Source organism: Hibiscus syriacus, unplaced genomic scaffold (genome assembly GCF_006381635.1).
Source record: "Hibiscus syriacus cultivar Baekdansim isolate YM2019G1 unplaced genomic scaffold, ASM638163v2 tig00111366_pilon, whole genome shotgun sequence".
NCBI classification, from domain to species: domain Eukaryota; kingdom Viridiplantae; phylum Streptophyta; class Magnoliopsida; order Malvales; family Malvaceae; genus Hibiscus; species Hibiscus syriacus.
The window spans coordinates 1,352,808-1,374,102 of record NW_024063071.1 but is presented as its reverse complement, the minus strand read 5'-3'; the positions used below and the strand labels follow the sequence as shown (position 1 = coordinate 1,374,102).

Below are 21,295 nucleotides of genomic sequence, written 5' to 3'. Positions count from 1 at the left end.
CATTTTCTTCCTACTGAAAGCTCAAAACCCCATAAACCTTCTTTCTATATTTTTTTCCTTCTTTATCCCTACATTCCCACATCCAAGTGGACCAAGATCAGGCTCTTGCATCCTTTGGCACAGCAGGGGCCAACTAATTTAGCTCTGCCCAGAACAATGCGGCATGGGGATACCAAATTAGTATCCCCTCATAAGAGTTCTTTATCTATGCTGCCCCTTTCACTCTCCTCTCTTCTCTTTCTCTCATAAGAGTTCTTTATCTATGCTGCCCTTGCACAAGCTAGAATTATTTTGTATAAATAGCATATAATAATTTCTTCGTTTAATCCTTGTGGTTAAAGATTTTCCAACAGATGATCAAATATAATGAAATCCCAAACAGCGCATTCACCTCTCAGTCTCTTTCGCTCACATGCACTCTCGTTTGGTTTTTGTTCTTCAATTTTCTGCCATATAAAATTGTAAACCCAAGCAGTGCTCTGTCTTTCAGCTTTTTATTTACAAATAAAAAATGGAGGAAGAATTGCTGGAACGCAACACCGATTGCGTTTATTTCTTAGCCTCTCCACTCACTTACAAGAAGATATTTATTTTCTCTTTTGGGCTATCCAGGAGTAAGCTTTTCCTCTTTCGCATTTTCTCATTTTCAACTCGCATTGTGTGTTTTTTATTGAAATTTTTATGTTTATGGAACTGCATGTCAATGATCTAGATATTCAGTGTTAGTTTTGAACCAAAACTATCTAATTTTCTTTCTTTTTAATCAAAACTTTTAGTACTCCTTATGAAAGATATTCAGTCCATCATAATAGAAGTCAAATAGGGTCCTAGGCTAATTTTTTTTTTTTTTATATTCTTGTTTGGTTTTTCTTTAAATTAAGGAATTGGTTGTGAGTATAGACATAGTAAAATCGCTAGGCTCAATTCGAGAGACTGTTGGTACTAATTTACTAGGAATTGTATTGATCCGACTTGCGGTTTTCAGCGTCCCGTGAGCTCGTATTCTTTTTAATAAGTTCATGTTGATTATAAGACTGATATATCGTGAACGAATTGGTTTTTTTTTACATGTTTTTAAAAAATTTACAGTTGAATTGTGTTGAATTATAGCTTTAGAAGACAATTCTGCATGCATGCAACTCTAAAGACATTATGACATGGTAGTATATTTGGAGCAGCTACTTGACCCTGTAATGATGTCTTTCGAGTTGCAAAAGAGACTGAGAGTTGAATGCGCTGTTTGGGATTTCATTATATTTGATCATCTGTTGGAAAATGTTTAACCACAAGGATTAAACGAAGAAATTATTATATGTCATTTATACAAAATAATTCCAGCTTTGTTGGTGACTTTCAACAATGATACTTAGTTCATCTTAGTAGTATTTGTCAACTATGCATTTCTAACCCCGTTTTTTCTCACAAGCATTTCATCAAACATCTATGCTTCACCTGAGATGACATGTATCTAACATTACAACTTGAATCGTTGATGGTTTAGATAGTCCCTTGTCGGGTATTCTCTCAATGGACCCTTATTCAAGCCAAAACTTCCACATAATTCAAAGTTAGATTAGAATTTCTCATGCACCCCCGATTGAAAAGTTACGTTGGAAATGAGAAGAGATGAGCAAAAAAAGAAATTCGAGATCGAAAATGAATTTGGGGTTTAGAATGAAATTAAGGACTATGTTGCAAGTTTTAAAAGTTGGGGGACCTAAATGCAAGCGCCTGAAAAGTTCAGTGACCATATTACTAACGACAGTGTAACGGCGTCAAACGGCCGGTTACGTCGGTGGTCATATTGTAAACGGACTAAATGTTGAGGAACTGTATTGCAAACGGACTAAATGTTTGGAGACTGTATTGCAAGTTTCAAATGTTGGGGACCTAAATGAAAGATTTAGAAAAGTTCAGCCCTTAAATATAATTGATGGATTTATTTTTGTAAAATCTTCAACGACCTTAATACAAGGTAAATAATTAACATAATTTAGAGAAAAAATTAAACAACAGAAAATGGATTAAGAACCAATCGAGAAATCCTACAAAACACAAGAATAACATAAATTTTGAACAACAAAAAGAGAAATAACAGAAGCATCCGTCAGTCGAAACATGCAGGAAAAATGACAAAAAGAAAACTCCATCGGAGAAGATTTCTCTCATTCGACAAAAAAGAGTAATGGGTCACCAGCAAATCTCCAAAGACAATAACAAGCTCAATGAAAGACTAACGGAATGGGCCTCAAAGACTAAGTAAATAAGCCAGCCATTGAAAACCACGGATTGGTTAGGGAAAAATTCAAGCAGAGAAACGAAAAAGACGAGAGAAAAAAGTCAGCCTTGAATCTAGTAACCGACGAAGGGACCGACAAGTCACATCTATACAAGACACCAGTCTATCGAGGGTGATGCATGGATTTTTATCCGCATAATGATAAAATAAACTCCAGCACAAATATTCGTTTTAATTTTAATATTTTCATTTAAATTTAAATTTATCATTATTGAATAAAAATTATTAAGTGATTAATTATTGATATAAATACTTGATGTAATATTTTTATATATGTTTAATTAATGATGTAAAATATATTATATCATTATTTTAAATATCATATTATATATCACATCATCACTTGGAGTGACGTAATATGTTTTATCATTATTTTAAATGATATGACACACTGTTATTTTAAGTGACATAACACATATCACGTCACCACTTTAATAACATATTTATAATTAAAAATATATAAAATATCAGATTAGTAATACGTGTTAATAGTTAATCAATTAATTATTTTAATAACAGAGATTATTTTAATCAAAAATTGAAACGATGGAAATAAAATATTCCAAAAATAATATGAGCTAAAATAATAATTTGATATTAGGTTTAACTCAGTTATTGTCTCTTTTATCTACTTGAATGTATATTGAATTCTTGATATTTGTAGAAATTTTGTTATGGGTGTGTTTTGAATTCATCAAGTAACTTTAGTTGTAAAAGAAAATATTTATCTCCCCAAATGTCTTGAATTTGGACAACTATATCGGTAAACTATGCGCATGTTATACATAGGTTAAAAAAATATGAACAAATACAACCTTATAATCACCTTACTATTAAAAAAACTTAATATCGAACACTATAAAATATTATAACTTTAATTTTCAACTGATCGATTTAATATCCTATTCATCCCTTGAATGTAGTTCAAATTTTTTAAGTTGGATCGGATAAATATGTCGTAATTTGATTTACCACATCATTTAATTTAGTCCACATCATAAAATTAACAATCATTCTTAGTTGTTATACATTTATCATCAAATTCTTATTTGCACTAATACGAGGACCTGTACAATATTTCTACCATCAAGTTTTGATTTGCATTAGACGTGCCGATGAATACTGATTAAAAAAAACAAATCGAACAAGTCGGTTAAATCCAATAATTCAACAATATAAGTTTAACCAAAAATACTAACAAACCGGCTAAAATAAAGGGTGCAAACAATCCATGATATTTTAGAGCTGCAATATAATACATGCATGCATCAGTGTCAGCCGTAACGTGCCGAATTTAAGTAATTACAGGTACAACGTATCGGTTTCTAAGACAGCAAGGAACGCAATATAAAGACATAGACAGTTCTTAAGTTTTACCTGATAATTCGTACCGGCTAGAGGCTGAAAACCCTTTCAGTGGTTTTAGCTGCGTCTAATTCGATACTATAGCATGAATTCCCTTGAGGTTAATCTCTCTTCATACCTCCCCAATGAGTAGGCAGTGGTTGGTACCTCTGTTAAGTGGAGAGGATCCGGTTCAATGCCATAATCTGTTAGCGGCCGGTGCTCAAGAACATTGTCATGGTTTTGCACAAATTCAGGGATCTCAACCTCTCCCTTCTTTATGTCATCCCATAGGTATTGCAGACGGCTAATGTACTTGATCTTCCAGTATAAACAGGGGAAAAAGAAGGAATTAACTAAAAATATGGCCAGAATAGTTGCAAATCTACAATGACCCCTAGAATGACCAATAAGGCTGCTTAATCTATCAACTGTTATTTAAGAGCATGCTATTATTACGTTTTAGGATCAAATAAGAAAGGATTTGCATCTAATGTGTTTGACACTTTTAAGAATGTGAAAAGAAATATTTTATACAGTATGACTAGTTTGCTTAGCAACTAGTCCAACTGATAGAAAGAAAATGCGTTGAAGAAGCTTTGCTATCAAGTTCAAGAAACAGTTAAAAGAATATTCATCTGATTAAAGGTAACTTATTAAATAGCTACACTGGTAATCTGAATTATGGTAACTTACCCCCCACTTAAAAGAAATCGGCCCAAAGTGGCAAAGACAAGCCTTGAACGAAGCCCAGGGTGTATAAAGTAGATGACTTGCAGCCTATCCTTGATCTCGGAGGGAAGTTCTTCATAAATCCACCTCAAGATAGCAGCACCAGGGGAGTTATCCTCCTTCTGCACCGTGCTGTGCATATAAACTATGCAGAATGGGCCTTCAGGCAATTCGCTGCATATCTTGTGGTATATATATCTCTTCAATCGCTCCCCACTAACAACTGGAGCTGCATACTTTAAGAAAGTACTTTGTGAAAACCTAATCGGAGTTTACTAGAGAAAAACTTAAACCTGATGAAACCCTATAAAATTTGTTCAACTCAAATAATTTGACTTATGACAATAAGTCATCATCATGTATTAAAAATTTAAAACCGTCATGCATTGATTTCATATGAATAGCTTCCAAAAAAAGGATACTTACGGCAAGGGGATTTTGCGTATGAACTGAAGCATATAAAGCTATATGAGTGATCCAAAACGATTCATCAACTTTAGTGATTTGAACACTTATCTCTAGCTCATTCCTAGAATATGATTAACTCATGTAAGTCCTTAACCAAGGTGATCATTAGATTACCGAATAAGATACCAGATTAATATAGGAGTTAGAAAGTAGACATTAAGACATTTTTTTCTCCTCCAGAATCCAGATATCTGGTAAAGGGTTTAACTACATTGACATGCTATACATTTAATGATTAGTCAAAACCATGTTATCTTATTTTAACAACTGAATGACCATGAATAATTCTTAGATGTCTCTCTTGATCTTTAAATATGAATTAGATATAATTTATATGTTCATTACTAACTTCTTAAGAACCTAATGGGTCACATCAAATAAATTGAAGAAGGAATTTAATTGGAACGTACCTACTTATATAAATACAATGTTTATTAACAAGGATTTAATTGTTAGATTAATTAGGTGATAGAACACTAAACAAGAATCGCCCTTCACCCTATTTCTTCCTTGAAAAGGTTTTTTTTATCATCTATGTTGACCAACAGAGTGAGTTGGATGATTGGGCGGTTTTGGTTAGCAGTAATCAAACCTTTGCGTACATGAACCAAGTGGAAGAATTTAATATGTCCGTGTGGATTATAAGAATCCCAAATAATAAGAAATATGAAATTTCATCCCATATGAGAGTTCAATTGATTTACAAATTACAAACAAGATGGTTCTAAGTAGGATTCAATAAGCATCTCACTTTTGATAAGATTAAGTAGCTATCTTCTAAGAGGGTGAGTTGCACTTGTCAGTTACAAGAATCTAATGCATTAACCTAATTCATTTAAGCAAGTTCAAACCTAATTAAAATTAAAGAAGAAAAACATTATATATTAAAATGGGTTAGATGAAATTACCGGGAAAGTACTTTCCGACGATGCGTATAATGCGGTTACTTGATTTATCGGAGCCCTGAAGGCGGAAGAACTGGAGGAAATCAAGGTCGGAGAATTCTTCGTTGGAGAAATCCTGGGAACAGTCATGCCAGTGGTCTTGCTCTTCGATTTCAGTATCGTGGTTGGATAAGAAAGGACGGGCGTCTATACCCAAATCGGAAGCAAGCACCACCACCGAGAAATCATCATTTGACGAACTCCCCATTTCTTCTTAATCTCCAGTCTACTTCTCATAAGCAATTTCGATCGCTTAATCACCAAAAAAAAAGAAAAGAGAAGAAAGATAAGAGTAATAAATGAAAGGATAAAGTACAAAAAAAAAAGAGAAAAATTATTGTTTTAGCATTAAAGTTTTAAAAAAACAATAAAACGGTGACTAATATTATCATTTTATAATAAATCAATCATTTAACCGTTAATTGATTTTATCTCAATAACATGAGATTAATATGACATATTAAATTAAATTATTTGATATCGTTTTGTCAATTATTTTAGTTCAGTTAGAAGAGCGCAAGACTCTTAACTTTGTGGTCGTGGGATCGAGTCTCACGGTGGACAATTTATAATTCTGACTGTCGGAAGTCTTCAACGGAAGATGCTCTCAACCTTGACGTTGTGGCAGCCTACTATCTTGCCTCTCCCTCACCCCATTACATATGAGAATAGGATCAATTAATTTTATAATAAATCAATCGCTCAATTGTTAATTATTTTTATCCCTATAATATAAAATTGATGTAACATGTTAAACTAGTATGCTTGATACTATTTTGTCACATGAGTCATGTGTTATCGCAAAAACAACTGTCAACAGTCATAAGGAACAATCGGCGACGAAGGAGAAGTGTTTGATACTCCAATGATTTATGAAAGTGGTGAAGATAAGTTTACTCTTCAAGTTTTATCGCCAAATTAATTTGAATATTATACAAGTTTCTTTTGTCGTGCTTGTCAGAGCTGGTTTTTTATAATAAATAAACCGATTCAGATGAATTCAAACTTTCATTTTATTTAGTTGAGTTATAAAATTGTGCAACAATTATAATAATACTTATTCCTACATTATTTAATAAAAATGAAATTTTATATATAAATGGGGATGTCTAAGGTACCATAGAACTAATATACGACTAAGAAAATGCACTATCGGAAATGTTAATATTTTTTTAATATTTCTGGTAAAGTGTTACCTAAAACATTATTTTTTTCTATCGAAAATGTTAATATTAGACGCTACCTAAAATGTTATTTTTTCTATCGGTTTTTCTACCGAAAATTAGGTAGCGAAATTAATATTTCCGGTAGAAACAGTAATTTTTTATGTAGCGCTTTACTCGAAATATTAAAAAAATATTAACATTTTCGGTAGCGTATTTCTTTAGCCGTATATTAAGTTGTTGTATAGTAGAACTACCCTATATAAATACATTTAAGTTGAATCAAAGTAGATTGGGTGGGGTGTTGGTCTAAAAAATCAAGGATGAGTTTTGGGTCAGATAGGACTTGAATCAAGTCTAGTGCGGGTGGAGGACTTCAATTTTTGGGTCGAGTTTAGGGTCGGATGGGATCCTTCTAAACCCGGTTCGGTTAGAGTGGGGATGAAGGGTTCCTATTTTCGGGTCGAGTTAGGTTAGCCCAAAAATCCAACTTGATCCGACCCGTTGCCATCCTAGTTGCACTACCTCCTCCGGTCCTTCTTCGTGAATCACGCCTTCATTGTTGGTCCTCTGTTTATTAAGGTTTTCCGAATTACAAGATATCTCTGGAGTCTAATATCTTCCGAACGATTGCAGTCTCCCAACATGATTATTGGTTGACTCATGTGATTTTTCGGAGCTAAATCTACTATTTAACAACCATAATTATTTAACATGCTAACTTATAAATAATTACGATGACTCTAGGTCTAACACAATATTAAGGACAAGTATATAAATCATCATATATGATTGGCGAAAGGATTTAAACTCTCTTCTTCATCGTGCATCAATATCATCTTATTCTTCGATTAGATAGAAGTATCATCTGCAATTCTCAAAATTTAAATAAAAAGATATGAACTTCTAACGTCCATTAGAACCATAGTTTTTCCCTCAACAGTTGTCGAGAAGAGTAACATGCATCAAACTGTCCTAGTTTAGAAGGACCTAGCTAGCTGAAGTTGGGGACAAAAGTCCATCTACACATGTTTTTGTCTAAAGCCAGCTTGAAACTTGTGGCGTCGCAGTTGCATGTGACTGGGGACCCTCGTGACTCAATGAGATGTGTTTTAAATACACTCCATTGTCATCCATATAACCAGGCAAGTTAACCCCGCCCCCCCCCCCCAAAAAAAATTTAATTAGTGCTTCCATGGCTTTATTCTCTGTAGGTTTTTCCTAAAGCTCCCAACAATCCATGTGCATCACCTCCCCTACCCTTGCTTCTTGTTCCTTTTTTTCAAGTAAAGAATCTATATTTTATCTATATCCAGAGATGGAGATGTGCAGTTTCAATCATGGAGCTTCTTCTGGCATCGCATGTGCCTCAATCATCACAGCTCCCCCTCTTCCACTAATTATTTTGCTCTCTTCACCATACCCTTGTAATCAGTTTTTGGTACATATATATATATATATATATATATTCCTACTTTAGTTCTTACAAGTGAAAGAGGCCTAGCTAGTGTTAGCTACCTTTCAATGGCAATGGATGCCGGTTCTGTAGCTTGCAACCAATCATGGTAATAAATATTCCCACTGCACATAAGGCTTTCTGATCCATATCAGTGTTGTTGAAACTGTGGTTTTACCATTTTTGTGTTTTTGATTGCCAAAAGGTCCATCAGCGAGGACTCACTGAGAAGATACGTTCAATTTGCAAGTGAGAGCTGTGTGCAGGAGTTGTTAATGTCAGCTTCGTCCGAGAATTCAAGTCGCGGCGGTGACGGATGGAAGATTCTCAGCCGTAACAACGGCGTGGAGATATCGAAACGAAGGTCGGGATCTCTTCATATCTTCCGTAGTCGCCGGCTGCTCAGATCTGTGTCGCCACAGCAATTCATCACCGTTGCCAATGCTATAGATGCCGCCAAGGTGAATTTTAACTAAACTTGTCAAGTTCAAGGCCATTTTATGTTTTGAATCTATTTAAGAAGGAAGTAATTAATCAGACATGGCCTATGGTTGTGCAAATTCAGTTAATTATTTAGCGGATGAACCAAGGGGTTGGCGGGGGTGATATTTTTTTAATAAGATATTTTATTTGAAGTTTTTTTTGTTGATAATTTCAACCTAAAATTTTATAAGTTTCGTCACTCCTAAATTTTTTTATAAATTTACCTACTAACATAAAACCGTCCGTGTCTCGAGCATAAGAACTATTGCTTCAAAACTAACATTTGTTTTGTGGACAGCAATGGGACCCTGACATGGTAGAATCCAGATATATAAAAGATGTAGAAGATAACTTGAGCATTATTCGTCTTAAGTTCGGACAAAACTCAAAGCCTTTCTTCAGAAGAAGAGAATTCATAGTTTACGAACGCCGTGAAACCATGGAGGATGGCACTTTGGTATACTAATTTCTACAAAAAAAATTACTCGAAATATTCGGTACGATTCCTCGAATATATATATAAAAAAATCGAATTCGTCGTTGCAGGTAGTAGCAGTGGCATCACTGCCGAAGGAAATAGCAGCCGGATTGCTTCCGAAGCAAAACAATGCAATAAGAGGATTACTGGTGCAGTCAGGATGGGTCGTGGAGAAGCTTGAAGATTTAAACTCATGTGTTGTTACATACGTTGTTCAGGTAAATTAATATTAACGATTTCACGAGATCAATCTTTGTTTAAATCGTTAAACGGATAGATAAAGAACACTCGATAACGGTGATATATGATTCTGTTTGTAATTACGTGCATGCAGTTGGATCCAGCAGGATGGCTTCCCAAATTCTTCGTGAATCGCCTCAACACCAAGCTTGTAATTATGATCATCGAAAACCTTAGGAAACTGGTTCAAACTACTCCACCACATTAGTCTTATTGTATTTTATGTTCGAATCTCGAAGGCAATAATGTTGGAAAGAATATCTACGAATTTCGAACATGAACCGTAAAACCGATATGAAAAATAATTAAAAAAATTGTACAAAAATTATTTTTATGAATATATTATTGTTTATAATATAGTATGTTGAACTTGTTGCTTCATTTGAACTTATCTAACGACCTTGATGGTTAGAGAGAATGTTGTTCTCTCTATAAGTCCTAGGTTCGAACAACTATTTCTATAAGGTGGTGTGCGTTGTCAATATTTAAGAAAAAAATATAAACAAATACTTTTAGAGTCGCTCAATAAATTCATTTTACAATAGTTAGTATCATTTAGAAGCCATATTGCAAAAATTAGAACCCAACGTTTACCAAAATAATCATTTTGTCTATGATTCTATTTTTTTTTTGAGAATTTTGACCCTTAATATTTTATTTTAAGATAAAAATATCATAACATTTGACAGGAATATCACTTGGTCCCTTATTCTTTTTTCTGTGGAATTTTAACCCTCATCGTTTCATTTTAGGTTAAAAAATATTCTTATTTTGAAGCGTTAATCGTGCGTTAACTAATGATTTTTATCTATAAAGAGAACTTATATAAACTTATATAATAAAAGAATTATTTTTTGTACAACCAAACATAGCATAAGAAATTAAAATTTGATAACATCAATATACATACATAAATAATAAATTAAATTATCAAATTAAATTGAATTCAATTCAATCTATTCGTATCAAATATAAATTTATATTTAAAATTTCTTTTAAAAGTTAAACTGCGACTCGCTGCTCAAATTTTAGAATTCGAATAATTTAATTTATAAATTATTTAAGTTTATTTAATATTTAAAATTAAACACGTGTAATTATATTAGTATGAATAAAAAATTATATAACATTTTAAATATCTAGTTGCATCCTAACCATGCAAATAAGGATGAACATGGACCGCCATATGAAAATTTTAAATTATCATATAATTTTTATTAATAATTAATTTTTTTTAAAAATTAAATATTAAATAAACTCACATAAATTTATAAATTAAGTTATTTGAATTCTAGTCATCTAAAAATAATATACTATCTTCTATCGTAGGTTTATAAATTGAGTTCATATTGAGATCAAATATTAAAAGAAATTTCTTTAAATATCTAATTGTATATAAAAAATTAATATTTTATCTTATTAGATTAAATATTTAATTTGAAAAATAATTTTAAAATAGAATACAATGAATAAAAGTATAAAAATAACGTGACATTGAAAATAAAATAAATTTTATTGCATCCTGTGCTCTCCGAAGTTGGAGGGAGTTTCCTACTTTCACATTTCCCTCTATAAATTTTGAGTTTGACCTGAAAATTAAAATGTAAAATTTCACTTAAGGTCCTTCCATTGTACATATTTACTGGATTTAATCCTTAATTTGATATTTTTAATATTTTTGCTTTTTGCAAGACATATTTTCATTATCGATGTCATTCTTCTATTAATTCATTAAATAATTCGATGATCATATTTTTTACATATATATTATGATGTATATATGTTTTAATATTGAATTGATTGAATTATTAAAAAAAAACTTGATAAAAACTTGTTAATATTGTTTTAATAAAATCGTGTGTCTATTAGGAATAGACACACGGTTTTATATTAAAGTAACTTATAAACATTTTAAGGAAAAAAGTTATCAATAAAAAATACTTGAATTATATGAGAATTTAAAATTTTATAGAGTCAACCTCGTCATAATCCCTTCAATCAATACCTAATTGGTATAATAGAGTGATATGATAGGTGCTTTCATCAATTAGAAATAAACATTTCCAAAAATAAAGGGGGTAGAGATGATGAAATTAAAGTACAATGATTAAATGCATAAAAAGAAATGCATAGTACGAGGACTTGATATGAAATTCAACCAAAATTATTCGAAAGGAAAAGCAAAAAGATTTAAAAGATTTCATTTGGGGCGCCAACTGAAAGGCGACAAAAAACCCTAGAAAGTGCTTAGAAAATTGTAATGAAAAAAAGAAAAAGAAATTCAGTTATCGTTTTCATCATCTAATTAAAACGCTGTCCGAAGGACAACCTGTCGGATCTGCCCGCATTCATAGACTTTCTTTCTCAGTATCCCCTGCCTTTGTAATAAAAAAAGTTCTTTATTTTTTTTGGTTCTGTTTTGCATCTGTATTTATGGAGATGATGAACGAGATTGAAATGTACAGTCTTTAGCGAGTTTGTTGCTCTGGGGTGATTTTTTTCTTTAGCTGATTTGAGACCCCAAAAGCAAAAAAAGAAGAGAAATGTCGGATGTGAGAATGGCTGATCCGAGCAGGCTGCACTTGAAGAAGGAGCTGACTCAAATCCGGAAAGCTGCCCGAGTTTTGCGAGATCCCGGGACCACTTCTTCGTGGAAATCGCCCATCAACTCCTCTAGATCTGTGACGGCAGCAATGGAAGCAGCAGGTGCAGGCTCGACTTCTGCTTGTACTGCTTTGAGAAATCATTTTGGTAGTGAAAGTTTAAATAGGTCGAATGGGAATACTCATTTGGATTTATCTTTGTTACCCTTTAGAGTTGAAAGCAATGGTCATCGTGGTCGTAGTGTTGTTAATGGTAATGAAAAAGATAAGAGGGTTTTCCTTTATAATTGGAGGAGTCAGAATTCTTCATCTGTAAATGTGGATGATGAAGGGGAGGATAATGATGGTGATTTTGATGATGGCGATGATGGAGATCAGTCGTCGTCTTGGATTCAAGGTAGCGTGGATGAAAATAGCTTGAGTGATGCAAGGAAGTGTGGGGATTCGAAAAGTGATACCTGTTTAGGTGAGTGTCGATCTGCTTCGTTGATGTTCAGGTGTAGAGATGCGAATCTCATCTCATCGGTCACACCGTCCAGCAAAAGAATGTTGGGGGTCAACAAGAATAGTAAGAAGAATGGTTCAAGTTTTGATGTTTTTTCTAGATGTGAACAAAAAAAGAATGGTGTTAATAGGAATTCTGTTTACTCCAGGAAATTGCTCAAGGCTCATCCTGCATTGGCTTTAGGTTTAGGAAGGGGTAATTCTGTTGATCAATCTGATGACACTGAAGATTATAGTAATTCCGAGGATTTTCGCAAGATTTTAGGGGCATCCCCACTGCTTCTCAAGCTCAAGCATAAGAACTGGTCACATTCATCCTCTAGATTGTTGAGAACTGACAGAAGGGACGATTCTTCTTATTCATATAGCACTCCTGCGTTGTCAACTAGTTCTTATAAGAAGTATTTCAACCGCAATCCAAGCGTTGTTGGCTCATGGGATGCGACCACAACTTCATTGAATGATGGGGATGACGAGGTCGATGACCCTTTGGATTTGCCTGGTCGGCAAGGATGTGGGATTCCTTGCTATTGGACAAAGAGGACCCCAAAACATAGAGTGGTTTGTGGGAGTTGTTATTCTCCATCTCTATCTGATACTTTAAGAAGAAAAGGAAGTAGCATTCTCTGTGGAAGTCAATCCATGTACTGTAGACATAGACGATCATTGTCTCTTTGCAATAAGCAGAAAATTGATTTGAGAAGTGCTCAAGTTGTTCTCCCATTGCTTAGCAATAGTGCTGATGGAAGAGGTGGGTCATCCATCGGAACTAGATGTAGTGATGATGAGCTCTCTACTAACTTTGGAGAGCTTGATTTAGAGGCCCTAAGTAGATTGGACGGAAGGAGATGGTCATCTAGCTGTAGGAGTCAAGATGGGTTAGAGATTGTAGCTCTTATTCGAGAAACAGAGGAGGAGGGTACGCCAGAAAATATTAAGAGCTTAAGTCAGAAATACAAACCGATGTTCTTTGATGAACTGATTGGGCAGAATATTGTGGTACAATCCCTTATAAATGCTGTTTCAAAGGGAAGAATTGCCCCCTTTTATCTTTTCCAAGGTCCCCGTGGTACTGGAAAATCATCAGCTGCCAGAATTTTCTCTGCTTCTTTGAATTGTCAGACTACAGAAGATGCTAAGCCTTGTGGCTACTGTACAGAATGCACTGAGTTTATTTCCGGGAAACACAGGGAGTTTTGGGAATTCGATAGCACGTATAGAAGAGGAATTGATAGAGTTAGGTACCTTTTGAAAAGCCTATCAACAGGTCTCTCATCAAGCTCTTCACGTTACAAGGTTTTTGTTATTGATGAGTGTCATTTGTTGCCCTCTAATATATGGCTGGCATTGCTGAAATTCCTTGAAGATCCTCCGCCACATCTTGTGTTCATATTCATAACAACTGATATTGACAATGTTCCACGGACTGTGCAATCACGATGTCAGAAGTATCTCTTCAACAAAATAAAAGATGGTGATATCATGGCCAGGTTGAGGAAGATGTCTACTGATGAGAATCTCGAGGTTGAATCAGATGCATTAGATTTAATTGCATTGAATGCAGATGGTTCACTCCGAGATGCAGAAACAATGCTAGACCAGCTAAGTTTGTTGGGTAAAAGAATCACAGCATCTCTTGTAAATGAACTTGTGAGTATGCTTGAAATTATTTCCTTGACATGGTTACTTCATTTTCAGGTTTTAGTTGATCGCTTCATGAATGTTATAAAGTTATGGTTAGTAGAATAACATATTGAACTATTGTATGTTTGGCAAGTCCCAGCAATAAGGAGAACTATATTTTTCAATATATATGTATATAATCTTTTACATATGAACAGTTTGAGTTATTTGGACAACTTTCTTCCTGCAGGTCGGGGTTGTTTCAGATGAGAAATTATTGGAACTTCTGGAATTAGCAATGTCATCTGACACAACAGAAACAGTAAAAAGAGCTAGAGAGTTGATGGACACTGGGGTTGATCCAATGGTTTTGATGTCTCAACTGGCCAGCCTTATCATGGATATCATTGCTGGAACATACAATATTGCTGATTCTAAGTACAGCAATTCATTCTTTGGTGGACGAGCTTGTGAGTATCATCCAGTTACTTTATTATTGTTTCTTGGTTAGCGGAGAAAGCTTCTTTTTATGCAAAATGGCACTTACATATACTAATTATGATATAATTAGTTTGATGTGCTTTAGTCAACAGTGATGATAAAAAAATCATTGTGAAGATCAAAATAACAAAAACAAAGCAAGTTAAGTCATGCTTTTGTGAATAAAAATGGACAACATACACGATTTCCCATTTTTCAAGATTCTCTTATGGTCCCATTTTTCATGTTGAGATTGAATAAAATTGTTCTCTTGTGTCTTTCATTGACAATAGGTAATGGTTATTTATAGTTTACAAGGAATGCCTAATCTAGGAAAGTTTTAATTACACAATATTAGAATTATTTTCTGCATTTACGGCAGAATTGACTCAAATTTTGGGGAAATAATTTTCTAGAGATCAACAACCAGATTACTAGGGATAGTTTTCCCTAATTTTCCGAGTCCAAATCTGTCAGATTTGTCAACAGAAAAACTCGTATATTTTGGCATTTTGTTTCCTTTTAAAATTACTGTTAATGAATAAAGTAAAAATAAAATAAATTAAGCGATCTTCAATGAGGTAGGTTTTAGTTTTGCACCTACTGCCTTAAAAGAAGCATGCCTTGGTGCTAAGGCATATGCTTTGATCAAACGTGCATCACTCAAGAGAGTCTTGAGGCACTTTTATTGATATTGACCACTTAACTATAATTAAAAAACTGTACCTTGAGTGATCACATGCAGTTCTGAGAATGGCGTGCTAGCTTTGTTGACATATATTTCTCAATTTGGTTTTAATGTTCTTGATCACTTGTAGCTATCTTAGTGATTATTATTTAACTAATGCATTAAACCAAGCAATATTTTAAAAACGTTCTGCATTGATCTATAAAATGGAGTAAGCTCCAATTAAGGATGGAATATACTAGTGCCACCTGACCCATATATTTGGCATGTGCTTTACGGAAATAGGTTCAATTTGTATTTGCTGCCCTTTAGAATGGAGTTGTATGAGATATAAGTTTCCTTTTTCCCCCCAGTAACTGTATATATTTCCTGGGTAATACTCAATGATTGTGAAGATTCAAAAGAAATGATAGTCTTGCATCAAGATGATGCCCCCATTGCATTTTCTTCTGAATGCTAATCTTTTGCAGTGCTTTATGCATTTGTTTTTATTCTTACACTTTTCTTATTATTATTTTGAGATAGATCCACGTTGATCTTTTTTTTTTCTGCTTAGATCCATGTTGATCTTTTTTTTTCCTGCTGCAGTGACTGAAGCAGAAATGGAGAGATTAAAAGATGCTTTAAAGCTGCTTTCAGGAGCAGAGAAACAACTAAGGATTTCAAGTGAACGTTCAACATGGTTTACAGCTACTCTACTACAGCTTGGTTCATTGCCTTCACCTGATCTTACTCAGGCAGGCAGCAGCCGGAGGCAGAGCTCAAAGACAACTGAGGATGACCTGCAAAGCATTTCAAGGGAAGCTATAGCTTACAAGCTGAAGTCAGGAACTCGGTGTGTGCCTTGGAAGTCAACTTCTGCATCATTACACAAATCTGTGAATGGAAATTCCAATCGTCAGGGAGAATTAGTGTCAGGGGTTGATGGTTATGGTTCCAATTCCAAAACTTCACACAGTCTATATATGGATGGTGGTGCTGTTCCTTCTGCACATGACAATAATTCAAATGGAAATATGATACTTGCCTGCAGAAATTCTGAAAAATTAGATGACATCTGGGCAAAATGTATTAACAAGTGTCACTCAAAGACATTGAGACAGCTGCTACATGCTCATGGAAGGCTTTTGTCTCTTACTGAAAATGAAGGTAAGCTTATAAACTTGAAATTATTTTGTATAATTTTGCAAATTACTGAATGATATACAAGTATTCTTGATAAAATTACATCAAATCTGTGATATCAATCTTCCTGTTGTCAGTTTGTGAAAAATTTATTTGTGAGATGGACCATAAAGGTCTATGATGCATAAATGTTATTACAACACCAAAGAGATGGGAAGTTACAGGGATAGGTTCTCTTCATCTCTTTTTTAACACTATGCTAGCTTTTATTATTCTGACCTATCAGTCTTGCTTCTTAAACCTTCAAGTTGAAATTTCTTGACAGACTGATCTATCATGTATATTTTTTATGTTATTGATGGCTTTGCTAGAACTTGTGATCATATGTTGAAATGTGAGTATATATATTTTACTGATGGTTTTACTTATTTTTATCTCATAATCTATTTTCTTTTTGAAATATAAAAGCGACCAAACATTGGATATGCCTCGGATGTTTAAGGAGTTTATTTGATGAATTTTCTGTATACATAAGAGAATTAATTGATGTCTTGGGTCCAATGTTCCAAACATTGTTGCCACCCCACGAAAGTTTTTGTTCCTTGTGGGTAGAATTTTCTATTTGATATACCATGCTTGAAATTTTTAGAAGGGTTTTCTAAAATAACATTGTAGTCCAACTCAGAGGGATTAACTGGTAGATCACCAATGTCGTGATCCGTACCTCATGTTACATAGGCTATGTACTGTTTTGTGCTAATGTTACCAATGTCTTAATATCAAAGCTTCATAGATTTTAAAATGTGTTAGCCTTTTCTGTAGTATGTCTGTGCATCCCCTTCGGGGGGGAAAATCCTTGACTTTCTATCCTTTGAAGTTCTCCACGCCTTATAACAAGATCTGAAGGTTGAGTGGATATAAAATCCAACTGCAATAGTTGGTACATCTGTATATTTACTTCCACTTGTTTTTCCCATCTCTTGTTTATTTATCCAGCTAATAATGTACATGCCGTACATCTGTTTAATACATAACTTTACATTTTGGTACTGCATTTTTGTTATTCATTTATCTCATACTTTCAGGTTTTTTTCTGCTAGCAGGTGTTCTAATTGCTTATCTCGCATTTGCGGATGGAGATATCAAGTCGAGAGCTGAAAGGTTTTTAAGCAGTATTACAAACTCTATTGAAATAGTGATGAGACGTAATGTAGAAGTTCGAATAATTCTCTTGGCTGATGTTGGGGTTTCTTTAAGCAACCATGCTAATCCAGCTGAGATGACAGAAAGTCTTCAGCAGGTTGAAACTGCTTCCGGAATTGGAAGTGAAAGGAAGGCCATTCCTAAGGATGTGCTTGATGGTTTATCTAGTTTAGACTTGCATTCCAAGGGAAGTTTTGGTGATTTGGAAGGAAAACTGAGAGGACTACAAGATTATTCTAATTATTCTTCACAATCTATTGTGAGAACACCTGACTTGCTAGCCGAAGGCAAATATGACCTTGACAGCTCAAAGGAAAGTAGGCAAGAGATTCCAATGCAAAGAATTGAATCCATTATACGTGAGCAAAGGTTAGAAACTGCCTGGTTACAAGCTACTGAGAAAGGCACTCCTGGATCATTGAGTCGGTTGAAGCCTGAAAAGAATCAGGTTCTGCCTCAAGAGGTCTGTCGTCAAAGTAATTTGGGATCAATAAATTCATCGGCGTTCTCCTCTCAGAAATGGGATGAGGAACTGAACCAGGAGTCTAAAATTTTGAAAACAAATGATGGACAAGAGGTTCAGATGGACCAGATAGGTAGAAGAGCTGATCATTATCCCATGTCTCCCTGCTTGCTGCACAATAGCAATTTAAGCAAAGAAAACCTGTGAGTTTGACTGATACCGTTACTGTTTTTTCCTATTATTTTCACCATTTAGCAATTCTCCTCGTCAACTATTAAATGTTTGATTCAAAGACTTTGGTAGGTCGATGCAATGACTTGGTAAGCAATACTATAATTGAAAAAAAAGTTCATAAAAAGCCTTCATGCTGGGAAACATTCTTGAAACCATTCAGCACTGTAGCGATTGATTATTTTTCATCATAACTAGAAGCTAATACTATTAGTGCTTTGGTAAAATAATTACAAGGTTTTGAACACTCGTAAAACTGTAATCATGACTAACAGTTCAGTAGTTGTTAACTTTTCAATTTAGTTAAATTCATTTGTTTAGTTTTTCAGTGTTCTCTGGAATAAGGCTTTTATTATTATTTATTATCTGGTTTAAATTGGACCAAAGGTTTGCTTTAGAAGTTAATGAATGTCCATTGTACATTTTCTTGTCTGCTTAACTAGTTTCGAATGTTCTTGCTCCCAAGGCTGACGTATTAACTTGAATCATTTTTACTATTCTGTAACTAGTCGGGAATGCTGCTTTTGCACTGGTTTGATGATACTTATTTTCTTTTCAATGTAAAGAAATAGACTACGATCTGTTCTTGTGCTGTATACATCATGCTCATTCATAGTTTTTCTTTAGTGGATATGAATCAGGGTCAGGAACCAGAGGATGCAATGGGCTTTTCTGTTGGAATAACTCAAAGCCTCCTAGAAGGGAAAAGGTACACCCCTCCCCCCCAACGCACACACACACTTTTCTTTCTCGCAACATATAAAAGCCGACAGATTCGTATCAAGATTAAACAAAAAGACGTGAACTTTTTTCTTTTAACAGGTCAAGGGAACACCTGTTCGATCATGCAGAACTAGACAATTTTCATTGTTTGGCGAGTGTGGGAAATCAACGAAAATACAAAACAGAAGTAGAAGGTAATTTAGAATGCTCAATCTGTTGTCTTTCCTGATGCCATTTGTTTCTTCAGATATAGATATATATAATTTATAAGTATTTAATTTTCCTGTCAAGCCATGTGAACTCCACGATAGGAAAAGTTGATGTAAAGTTTCTGCTAGAATTTGGCAATTGGTTTTTTAGGTTTGATCATATTTTTTATGGGTGAATAAGAGATTAGAAGGGAACTGTATAAGCTTCAGAAAAATGCATAGCATGATGACTGCCCCCAGACCTGAAATGGTGTTATCCGTTGAACAACATTGAGACATGCTGTAAAATGACCTAAATTATTCCAACAGGTTTTGCTTTGATTTGTTCCCCTTAAAGATTGGGTTCCAACTTTCAGTATGGTTATAACAATGTAAGCACGATAACAATTAATGTAAAATAATCACAAAATAAAGAATACCTAGATTTAGCATGAAAAAGTCATTTTGATTAAAAATTATGGGCAGAAGGGAAAATTTACTATGTTGAAAAAAGAGTACATAAATGTGGTTTAGGGTTTAATCAATTTACTTTTAAACCTTAACTAATCCCTAGTATCTATTTATAGGGATAAGCTTTTTTTTTTTTTACAAAAGAAACTTGTTTAGAAATAAATCTATTTAAACTGAGTTTCCTACTCTCCTAGTGTGCAAATGGAAAAGTAGAGTTTTATACGAATTAAACTTTTCTGTACCGCCATTGCAAATCCTCTTTTTAGTCTTTATTTTAAATGAGTTTCTTCCTAATTATCTCTGATCCGGTCAAAAAAGAATTTGGCTCGCACAATTCTTACAATGACTTATTTCCTTGTGTTGTAAGAAAACTCAGAGCAAAATACGGATAAATTTTAATTCAGTGTATAACATATGATTGTCAAATACAAAAGAGTATAAGTATGGGGGTGAAATGTTTCTAAATAAAGCTAGTTGAGGTAATTTTCAAGGGTCATACACTATTTACCTTGAATATGTCACCAAGGGAGGCTGAACAAGTTCTTCACCTGTTAGGTGAGCCAAGAAGTAACATAAAGTAATATGAAAAGTAACCATAAGAAATTAACTGCTAATAGAAACCTCTCCGTGCTGCGATTGATTAAAAACTTGACTTACAAATAATTATAGGGAGATAAAATGGCACATTTTGATTTTGTAAAAGAACACCAAAAGATGCAGGTTTGTGGTTTCAGATATATAACAAGCGACCTGTAATATTTGTTTCTGGAATGCGGCAAATCTTGGACCTCTCAGGGCCACTCCCCTTGGCGCATTTTGTCTCTAACTTAGGACATCTTATAGTACAAAATCTTTCTAAATTGGGTATGCTTCGCATAACATCGACAGAAGGCAGATACATGATATTATGGCATGAAATGAGTTGCATAAGCTTTAGAGAATAGATATTTCCCAACCACTCCGGCAAGGCTTCCATTCCTTCAAACTTGTCTATCGTCAATTCCTCGAGGCCGGTGAGGAGTTGAAGTTGGTGAGGGACAGACTTAAGCTTTCTCCGTCCGATCAGATGCAAAACTTGAAGGGAGTGACTGAGATGTTGGATGGAATTCAGATTGGGGAGTTCTTGCAGCTCTCCGGAGAATCCACCGACGGTTAATTTTCGCAGGCAGTTAAAGGCTACTAAGGCTGTCATCTGGAATGCTCCTCAATCTTGGACATCTCATGATGGTTGTTAAATCATAAAGAGAATGCAGTCTCTCCAGACCTTCTGGAACTGATACCAGATCAAGTAAATCGGATATCGTTAGATTGCAAAGGCAGGTGTTGGATAGCAATGAGTTTGGCAGCAGACGACTTAATCCTTCACCTATTTCGATCAATTTCAAT

At 34.3% G+C, this 21,295-nt stretch overlaps 4 protein-coding genes across 5 annotated transcripts; 2 read left to right on the top strand and 2 right to left on the bottom strand.

Annotated features, from left to right (window-relative positions):
* Nucleotides 1-3,506: 3,506 nt before the first annotated feature.
* On the bottom strand, nt 3,507-6,060 carry LOC120159422 (ganglioside-induced differentiation-associated protein 2-like). Its single transcript, XM_039170013.1, has 3 exons — nt 5,752-6,060; nt 4,340-4,604; nt 3,507-3,977 (listed from the first exon to the last, which is right to left on the bottom strand). Exons 1-3 carry the CDS (start codon nt 5,993-5,995, stop codon nt 3,743-3,745), a joined length of 744 nt encoding a protein of 247 aa, XP_039025944.1. The 5' UTR covers nt 5,996-6,060; the 3' UTR covers nt 3,507-3,742.
* Nucleotides 6,061-8,424: 2,364 nt separating this feature from the next.
* On the top strand, nt 8,425-9,815 carry LOC120159536 (stAR-related lipid transfer protein 5-like). Its single transcript, XM_039170114.1, has 5 exons — nt 8,425-8,515; nt 8,612-8,867; nt 9,188-9,346; nt 9,436-9,585; nt 9,702-9,815. The coding sequence occupies exons 1-5, from the start codon at nt 8,475-8,477 to the stop codon at nt 9,813-9,815; spliced, it is 720 nt and encodes a 239-aa protein (XP_039026045.1). The 5' UTR covers nt 8,425-8,474.
* A 2,163-nt stretch (nt 9,816-11,978) lies between these two features.
* On the top strand, nt 11,979-19,765 carry LOC120159587 (protein STICHEL-like). Of its 2 annotated transcripts, none has more exons than XM_039170161.1 (6): nt 11,979-14,364; nt 14,588-14,807; nt 16,094-16,654; nt 17,734-18,499; nt 19,155-19,236; nt 19,350-19,765. In XM_039170161.1, exons 1-6 carry the CDS (start codon nt 12,151-12,153, stop codon nt 19,446-19,448), a joined length of 3,942 nt encoding a protein of 1,313 aa, XP_039026092.1. In that variant the 5' UTR covers nt 11,979-12,150; the 3' UTR covers nt 19,449-19,765. The 2 variants fall into 2 exon arrangements, with proteins under 2 accessions (XP_039026092.1, XP_039026091.1); XM_039170160.1 differs by having other exon boundaries at nt 11,980-14,364; nt 17,731-18,499.
* An 874-nt stretch (nt 19,766-20,639) lies between these two features.
* On the bottom strand, nt 20,640-21,101 carry LOC120159535. The gene has a single exon (XM_039170113.1). It carries the CDS (start codon nt 21,099-21,101, stop codon nt 20,640-20,642), a length of 462 nt encoding a protein of 153 aa, XP_039026044.1.
* Between the last annotated feature and the right edge of the window lie 194 nt (nt 21,102-21,295).